Source organism: Cricetulus griseus, chromosome 8 (assembly GCF_003668045.3).
Source record: "Cricetulus griseus strain 17A/GY chromosome 8, alternate assembly CriGri-PICRH-1.0, whole genome shotgun sequence".
Taxonomy (NCBI): domain Eukaryota; kingdom Metazoa; phylum Chordata; class Mammalia; order Rodentia; family Cricetidae; genus Cricetulus; species Cricetulus griseus.
Genome location: NC_048601.1, coordinates 94,813,695 through 94,823,440, shown reverse-complemented (window position 1 = coordinate 94,823,440; position 9,746 = coordinate 94,813,695). Strand labels below are relative to the sequence as shown.

Genomic DNA, 9,746 nt, shown 5'->3' with positions numbered 1-9,746 from the left:
GCGGCTGCTGCTGGAGCTGCATGATCTGGGGCTGAAGATGCAGGACCGGGTGCTGCTGCGGAGGATGGTGCTGCTGCAACACTTGGGTCTCGGGAGCGCCTTTAGACTGGCCAAACAGCACAGCACTGGCAGTGGGGTGTCCCTGCTGGCCATGCGCCACCTGCTGCTCTAGGTTTTTTGTGGGTGCTGAAAGGGACTGTAAGATCTAGAAAACAAAAGCAGGGCCAAGTCACTACCAATAATTACCCGCTCACAGGCAAGTAAAAGTGCATCCACGCAGCTGACACACCAAACCGCTACCTAACAGAGACCAGACAGCAACACCACACTGCTCTCATGTACTTTGTATTCAACACCCAGAGAGCAGGACACTGAATTATAAAACAGAAAATGAACGAACAACACTGTAGCTTTGAAATGCTCAGCAGGTGAAGTGCTTCCTACCCAAGCCTGGCAACCAGCATCTAAGCCCTGGAACCCACTGTACAAAGAGAGAACCAATTCCCCAAAGTTGTCTCTGATCCACACACCAACCCCCGCCCCCAACACACACACACACACACACACACACACACACACACACACACACACACACACAGAGGACTGCTGCATCTTAAAGAACAGGACAGCAAAACAAACAAATGGCAGTATTTAGTCCTGCTTGGCTCTGAGCAGGCTGGGCCACCGGGAATGTGGCAGTCTACAGGGCAACTCCTTCCCTCCATACCATGGTCTGCTTCTGACTAACTGACGAGTGCTCCGGAAAATGGCAGCCTCGGCTCAAGTCTTACCACAGGAGCAGCCATGTTCTCCTTCCTCCATTAGATAAGGCAGGGAGGGGAGTTTTAAGCTTACCACCATAGCACTCAGACCACAGCTACACCCAGCACAGCTCCTATTCCTCCCTCACTGTACCCTGCTCTGGGCAATGCATGTGACACAGAAGAGAGAGAGATGGACTCTAGCAAAAGGCGTGCTTAAAGGCAAATGTTAGCTGGACTTGACGGTACAGACCTGTAATTCCAGCACTTGGGATGTGGAGGCAAGAGCATCAGGAATTCAAGGTCAGCCCTCGCTATATAAGGAGTTCAAGGCTAGCATGGCTACCCACCTCAGTATTCTCAAATAATAACAACATTATTATTAAGAGGAGGGAGGTACTGGGGAATAGGCCATGCCAACCTGACATCCTGAGGTCAGACCTCTAGACCTCACGTAAGAGCCAGGCCCAGAAGTATATGCTTCTTGATGCATATATTGATCTTAATGTTCCTACAGGGAGGCAGAAACTGGGAAGCTCATGGCTCACTCACCACACCACAGTGAACCAGAGACCTTGTCTCAAACACGGTGGAATGCAAGGACTGACACTTAAAGTCTTGCTCCACATGAACACTGGGGTACAAGCGATACATATGAAGATTTTTTTGAGCAATGGTGCTCACTTTTGCAGCACATATATTAAAACTAGAATGATACAGAGATAATTAGCATGGCCCCTACACAAGAATGACACACATATTCATGAATAGGTTCCATAGTTTTTGGTTGGGGGAGAACTCACGAGGCCTCGACCCTACAGAAAGAACTACAGGCAACCAAGGAAAGCTGAGAGCAGAAATAGTCTTCCCTAGGGAACAGGACATTAACTGGCTATCCCATACCAAATGGTCAGTCCTAAAAACATATATATTTAAGTAACATACAGACTAAACAGGTTATATTCATATAGTCGTGAGTGCGAGAACACACAGATACTAACAACAATTAGTGGAAAATAAGTCATGGATTTGAAAGAGCAAGGAAGGCTATACTGGAAGGTTTGGAGGAAAGGAAAAGGGAAAAATGATGTAATTATATTAAAATTTCAAAAAAATAAAAACTGGGTTCATGAAAGCAACCTTTCTTTTGTACACAGATATATGCCAGCACTTAGAACAGTACTTAGAATGTACCGTTGTTTAAATAAACACGTATTAAAAGAATCTTTCTTTAAAAAGCTAATGGTCTGCCTTCCTGAGAAATCATTACAGCTATTGACTGTCCTCCTCAAACAAGACTAAGCAACAGATGGGACAAACACGGAGACCGCCCGCCACACAAACAGGCCAAGGCAGCCATCTGCCACACTGCTGTCCTTCGCACTGCCAACCCATCCAAAATGACCCCAGAAGACATGACACAAGAGCAGCTGCCAGGACAGGCTTGGGGGAAATCTGCAGTCAGGCAGCCCCCCTGCACCAACTTCTAGTTCTGAGAGAGATCAGCAGACTGCAGCAGACCTTGATGTCTATGTGGGGCGCTCATATGGTACAAAGAAGAAAAAAGTCCAACAGCGGTGACACGCCTTTAATCCCAGCACTTGGGAGGCAGAGGCAGGCGGATCTCTAAGCTCGAGGCCAGCAGGGTTTACAGAGCTCCAGTAGCCACAGCTACACAGAAAGTTTGTCTCAAAAGAAACCAGCAACAACAAAGGAGGGCAGGAGAGTGCATGGCATGTGGCTGTTTCTGCCCTGACCTAGAAGCAAAAGCTGCCATGGCTGACCCAGTCTGTCCAAGGAGAAACAATGGAGAGTCAGGAGGAGCTGGCCAAGCTGAAAATAGCCATTAGCATGGGGTCTCCACATCTGTGGTGGGACAACCAACAGAGCGCCACGGTGCTCACACCACTCTCCCATCTCATGAACCTCAAGCTGAGAACGCAGCAACCCGAGGAGCCCAAGGAAATGTGTCCCAAGGTCTTGCCCATGTAACCATGCCATCTGCAAGCAGCATTTCTGAACAGACAGCAACTTTGAATTTCCCCTCCTTCAAACTGTATTATCTGAGTTCCTGCTAAAATATAAAAAGCATACCACACAAGCCATACTAAGACATACTTGCCATCAAACAGGAGTTAACAAACACCTTCACCCCCTCCAACCTGATCAAAAAAATCAAACTGAGTCTCCCCTGTCTAACATTCTGAAATGCATTTCACAGTGGTAAGGGCTCTCTGGAAACGCCAAAGTGACCTGAACCTAACTTTGCTGTTGCTAGCCAACCTGGTGTCACTGGAGGACAGTATCAGAGCAGTATCAGTACCCGGCCCTCAGCTCATTTCAGACATCAGTCTATGTCTAAATCCAAAAAGAGTTAGGAGTCCCCACCCTGAAACCTCTATGTATGTGAACACAGACAGGAGAATAGTTGCTGACCAGTCCTAGTTAGTCTGAAAGGGGGGTGGGGGTTACAGGCCTTCAAGCGAGGAAGGGAATGCAAACTCTTGAGCAGCCAGAAGCCTCATACCTCCATCTAGCCTCACGACAGGCTCTGAGATCTCTTTAGTCAACATTTCCAAGTGTATATGGGTCAAGTCCACCTGGACAGCCTAGGTCCCCTCACCAGAACTTGCTAACCTTTTATTCTCTCCTCCCCTCAAGACCTGAGGTCAGAAATTTCCATCCTCTTTACCTCCAGCCTACTAAGCACAGTACCCCTTCTTCTAATTGTTACCCTCCTTGCTGCCCTCCACTGCTCTTCTGCTAAGCCCCATCCCACTCTGTGGCTGTGGGGACACATGGCTCCTGCCTCCTGGACACTGGTATGCAGGAAGGCAGGGCGGTACACCCTCCACACTCGGGCTGGAACCACCCTTCCGAGCAGCTCAGTAGCCCCTACTTCACAGATACGCCTGGTTTGTCAGCTCTGAGGCCCCCTCACCTGCATGCCTTCCCAGACAAAATGAAGAGTTAGGGTTAATCACAAAGACATGTACCTCGTGAACAGGTACATGCGTCCCTTGACATCTGGGAAGGGATAGAGGCAGTCAAGCAGGAAGTTGTGGGACCTTAGGCCACCAGCGAGACTTCATTCCTAAAGGTGGCTACAACTTCTGGAACACTAGGCCCGAGATTTCTGGTTGTTTATTAAAGATTCATTTATTTTCCTTTTATGGGAACAGCTGTTTTGCCCACATGTATGCCTGCCCACATGTGTGCATGCAGCGGCTGCTGAGGCTGCAAAGGCTGGTAGATCCTGGTACTGGCATTAGACGACTGTGAGGCACCACATGAGAACTGGGAACCACACCCGGCTACTCCACGAGAGCAGCCAATGCTCTAAACCACTTAGCCATCTCTCCAGCCCCAACCTGGTCAGCTTTTACCAGACCATCACCACCCCCACCCCCAAAAAAGCCTGAACTCCAGTCTGTATGGAGAATCTTGGAATCTGGACAAATGCATTTTACTATTTATTTTTACCAAATCAGAAGGTGCCTGTCTGTGAACTATACACTTTGACACCGCCAAAGGTCATGGCCCAGGCTCTGTCCTCCACAGGAGCCATTCTCTCCACAGGGCTCTAGCTGGCCCCTCAACTTCCCTCTCCCCAGACTGAGCTCCCTCTTACTTCCCAGGTCACTGCAAAGTGGTGGTTGCCAACCTAAACTAGTGCTGACCACACACAGCACTACTGTCTTCCGGTCTCTGAATCAATCTTCTTACGGTCCGTTCGCCACTCTCCTTAGACCCACATAACCCTCTCCTATTTATCTTGTCTCAGCAGCTAGCTTTTCTCTTCCCAACATCTAAAGGATTCCAGAGTCACCTGGATCTGAACTCCATCCCCACCACTGTCTCTAGAGTCCCAACCATCAGTTTTCACTGCTCAAGTTACAGGCACAGTTTTCTAAGCATCTCTAACCAATCGAGGCTTCCTTAAAGCCCTTGCCCTAATCAAATCCAGCAGAATGATTACCACCACCTCACACCAGGCCATGCATAGCTGCCTATGTCCACCTCAAATGGCAGCAGGTCCTACCTCAGATTGTTCCCACAGCTGAACTGTTAAAGAAAAAACAAAAAAGGTCAAATCTGCCAGACCAGGGCAGCCACCACAGCAGCTCCTAATGGGAGGGCTTCTGGCTGTCCATGCCTGGCTGCTCCCAGCACGCCCTGGAACTCTCTCTCCCCTTGCTTCCTCCTACCTCAGGGACAGTCTCATTGGCCGCAAAACTAGAGATCTTCGTGTGTTGTCACCCACTCACCCCGGCCTTAATCAGATGTCTTCAGGGTCCTGTCCAGCACCATTTACCAGCCTCTTGTGAGGCTCTCCTGCTTCCTCCCCCTCCTCCCCTTTATAACTAACTCCTCATACAACTGTCAGACACTGGCACACCCCTGCTCAAATCCTGTGAAGACTCCCATGAAGGAAGTGTACACTCCTCCAATGACAAAGCTCCTTGTCTGTCTCTCATGATCCCTCACACCACCCAGCTCACTTCTCATCACGTTCTCAGAGCACAGCAAATCCTTGCCCACTGTGGGTTTTCACCGGGAACCCTGTCCCCAGGGCTCTGCACCACCTTTAATTCAAGCCTAACATCACCTCCTTCCTAAGATTCTTGCCACCGGTCTGGTGACAGACTTTGACAGTGAAACACACAGTAACATGCACCAACAGGGACAACATTTAAAGATATGAGCATGGGAAACATACTGAGTTCGCTCCCCGGTGGACACAAATGACTACACTGCCAGGCCACGAGGCCTCATGGAGCCACTGGCAGGTATTTGGTTCCTTGCTGGCCCAAATGTTACCATCTGTTTCATGCCTGTTTAACATGACTGTAAAGAAGTCCCCACAAAAATGGGACTCATAAGTGACCTGATCTGAAGGGCGATGAAATCCCACTCTTGAATGCAGCCTTCAGCTTCCTGAGACTTACGTGCGCAACATTGGATGGTCGACTGATCTGCTGCATGTCGGCGTTGTTTGTGATATTTCGCAACGTCCGGACGGCTGGGCTCCAGGCCCCTAGCATTTCTGATCGCTCAGAACCCTGGAGGTTTTGTCCAGCAGCCATCAAGTTACTCCGCATGTCAGGAGGCAGGATGTCCCCGGGGACAGGTGGCACATTGGCACACAGGTTAATAAGTCCCGGCCCTTTTCCCTGAGGCAGCCTGCGCTGGGCCGTGGTGAGTGGCGGGGCTTCAGCAGGGGCCCAGTTCAAGCTCCGCTCCTGCTTTTCGGGGGATGAATCAGAAGAGTCATCAAACATCAACTCCCCTTTGGACACCTCGGCTCTGGGCTTGGGTGAGAAGGGTTGGTCAGCAGGAGAGGCTTCTGGAGAACTGGCCGCACTCGACTTCTCCTCAGTGCTGCCCTCGTTCTGAGAGTCCTGCTCCTCGTTGTCTCCCTCCTCCTCCTCCTCTTCCTCCTCCTCATAGATGATCAGACGAGGATGATAAAAGGCTTCATCCTTCCTGCTCTTCTCAGTCACGCAGTCCAGGACCCAGTCAGGAGTGACAATCTTAATACTTGCTCTCTTGACAGCACGCTCGTATTTCTCCTGGAAGTGAAGATAAACACATACTAAATGATGCTGTTTCCGCTCATCCTATAATCACAGATTCGAGAAGGGAGTTTTAAGTGGGATAGAGCTGCAGAGCTGCTGATGTCCTGCCACGCTTCCCAGAGAGAAACCCATGCCTATACCTGTGAGCTAGAGCTGTCGGAGGCAGAGGAATGGGTTATGACTGCAGCAGGAAGCTTACAAGAATGGGTTTAAATGAACTTTATAGGTGACATTTTAAAGTACATACAGAGAACTAGAAATCTTACGGAAAACGATAAAGTGAAGACCTGAAATCTATTTATACACACAAATGCTTTTTACAGAGCTGGCTGTCCAAAACAGGGAGACATTCACTAAGGGAACTTTGGGCAAGTGCCTTCAAGTCAATACAGTAAGAATGGTCACGGGGGTGTGGCTGTCCCCCCCCAAAAAAAAACCCCAAAAATTAAACATACAGTAAGAATAAAACTTAGAACCAGCACTAAGTGACAAAGTGTGATGTCAATATTAACTGCCAACTTGGCACCTAGGAGGCAGGCCTCTGGGCTCCTCTGTGAGAGATGATCTTGATTATTATTAACTGATATGGAAAGACCTATTAACTGTGGGTGGGATAATATCCGACCAGAGGGTCCTGGACAGTGATGGGAAGGGTAAGCTGAGTGCTGGCATGGATGCATCCCTCGCTCCCTTCTTCTGACTGTGGACATGTGACTAGCTCCCTCGAGCTCCTGTTGCTGAGACTTCCCTGCAAGGCTGGAGTTTCTCCCTTAAGCTGCTTTGCTAGAAGCTGGCCTTAGGAATGCCTCCCAGGAAGGCTGTGGCTGTCACACAGGTGGTAGTAACTGCCTAGTGAGGAGAACAGACAGGCAGCATGGCTAATGAGAAAAGGGTGAAGACTGTAAGGAAGAGGTAAGGGCCTAGGAAGCTTCCTAAAGAATCAAAAATACAAAAAGTGGCTTTAAAAAAAAAAACAAACAAGCCAGGCATTGGTGGCACATGCCTTTAATCCCAGCACTCAGAAGGCAGAGGCAGGCGGATCTCTGTGAGTTCAAGGCCAGCCTGGTCTCCAGAGCGAGTGCCAGGATAGGCTCAAAAGCTACACAGAGCAACCCTGTCTGGAAAAAACAAAAAAAAACAAAAACAAAAAAACCAAAACACAAGTGTGTAAGTATTGTCCAGTCAAATCACAACCATTTACTTCTCTCTGGCCAACACACAGCACCAAAACTAATGCCCACATCTTTCAACAGAACACATAGCCACAGCTGCAGCTTATGTTGGAGCAAGGACTGCACCAGGCCGGGGCAGGGACACAGCAGGACGAAGAATGCTTCCAGGCCTTGAGAAGACCAGGCTCTATAAAACAGGTCAGTCCTTACTGGTTGAGGGTTAACCTCAAAGTCTACTCCCAACTGACTCAAGGGAAATGAAAGGAAGAGGATAGGATGGGCCTCCTCCAAGGCTTCAAGTTCTGAAAATGCAGCAGGGATTTTGTGTAAACAAGGTTTATGGGAAGATTAAAAGATCTGAATTCCTAGCCAGGTGTAGTGAGGCACGCTTTTAGTCCCAGTACTTGGGAGGTAGATGTAGGCAGGTCTTAGAGTTTGAGGTCAGCCCGGTCTACATAATGAGTTCCAGGATAGCCAGGGCCATACAGTGAAAAAAAACAAAACATTTGAATCCCATTACATACAAGTTTTAGGAGGTGGAGATTTATGCAATATGTGTCCTTGGTGGGCCAGTTATCTTTTATAGGAAAAAGGAGTTTCTCACAACAATGTGTTCTAGACTAGCCAAGGCTACATAGTGAGACCCTGTCTCAAAGAAAGAAAACAGCTAAGCAAAGGAAAATGCGCAGGGCTGGGAGCACAATGGTGAAAGGCCACAGCTAACAATGGGAGTTGGTTTTAATGGCTTTGCTCTAAATATGCATGTGCACAACAGGGGGGCAAACAGCACTGCACTGCCCAGGAACAGACACCAAATGCCTGGTCCCTCACCCACCTGTGAGTGCTCTCCTATGCTGACATGCAAGTTAGAACGCCGGTACTTTTGCTTCTCATTATTCTCCTCCCCACTGCTGAGGACAGAACCTAGGGCCTCAACCATGTGAGGCAAGCATTCACCACAGCCCAGATGTTTACAGAATAAGTTACACCCACATCAACACCAGAAGGTATGAATCTGCCAATCTCCTGCTGACTGCCCAACATGCTGTAGGAACCCAACACATAAACAGAGGCCCTCTGGAAGAACGGCAAGTGTGCTTATAAAACACTGAGCCATCTCTCCAGCCTCCAGATAATCAATAAGTAAATAAATATTTATTACAGGCTGAAAGTCAAAGACTTAATATTTGGCAAACCCACCCTATTCATGTATTTCCTCTTAGACTCATAAGAATCTCACATCTTTTATGACAGAAACTAGTATCAGTAGCTTTTCTAAACAGAATCTAGTCATTGCAAAGAACTTCTTTAAAAACACTTTGATTCTTGTGTATGTGATATAAAAGGAGGGTGCATTTGAAGTGCTTACCCCCTTTGGCTCTGGAACAATCAAATGTGTGCACTTCTTGTTGAGGTTCAGCTGGCAATTGCCCCCGTGGAACGTAATCAAGGCCCACAGAGCACTTCTGTCCTCAGACGACACCTGGCAGAAAATGAGAAACACAACTTCACTACACATTCAACCATGTCTGTCTGCACTTTATTACACGGCGGCGTCCACACAATGCATTCACTGGTGGGCTCCCTCAGTCAGCTCGTAAGAAAAGTAAGAGCAGCACTCGGCCATCCTGCTACTCCCAGCAGCTTCACAGATAAAAAGCCTTGTGCCATGTCACCAACTAAGCAAAACTTAGTACCATCCTGGGCTGGGGAAGTAGCTGGGTGACAGAGCTTGCCTTGCATATACAAGGCTTTGGGTTAGACCCCAAGCACCACAAAATAATTTTTGAAACTTCCCATCAATGGCTAGAGAGATGGCTCACTAATTAAGAACACTGACTGCTCTTCCAGTGGACCAGGGTTCGATTCCCAGCACCCGCATGGCCGCCCACAGCCATCTGTAACTCTAGTACCAGTGAGTCCATCACCCTCTTGTGGTCTCCATGGGCACTGCACACATGTGGTGCAGACACAGACACACATGCAGGCAAAACATCCCCACATACAAAATAAAAATAAATAAATCTTTTTAAAATCCCATCTACATGCCAAAGGCTGAATAGAAGATTTTGGTCTATAATAAAAATGATACAAAAAACTAAAAAAAAAAAATATCAAAATCATAAACATCAAAATCATATTTATAGAGGCCAGTGAGATGGCTTAATGGGTAAAGCATTTGTCATGCAAGCCTGATGACCCAAGTTCAATTCCAGGAATCCACATAACAGCAA

At 48.1% G+C, this 9,746-nt stretch overlaps 1 protein-coding gene and 1 non-coding gene across 2 annotated transcripts in view; one reads left to right on the top strand and one right to left on the bottom strand.

Moving 5' to 3' along the window:
- Window positions 1-9,746, bottom strand: part of Paxip1 (PAX interacting protein 1) — a 46,262-nt gene that overhangs the window by 19,949 nt on the left and 16,567 nt on the right. The window contains exons 5-7 of the mRNA XM_035449057.1: window positions 8,882-8,995; window positions 5,711-6,334; window positions 3-205 (exon numbers count right to left, since the gene is read on the bottom strand). Of these exons, the coding sequence (XP_035304948.1) occupies window positions 3-205; window positions 5,711-6,334; window positions 8,882-8,995 (941 nt within the window). The remainder of the gene's footprint in view (window positions 1-2; window positions 206-5,710; window positions 6,335-8,881; window positions 8,996-9,746) is intronic.
- On the top strand, window positions 1,438-1,545 carry LOC113836989. The gene has a single exon (XR_003487528.1). It is a non-coding gene; the product is annotated as a U6 spliceosomal RNA (small nuclear RNA).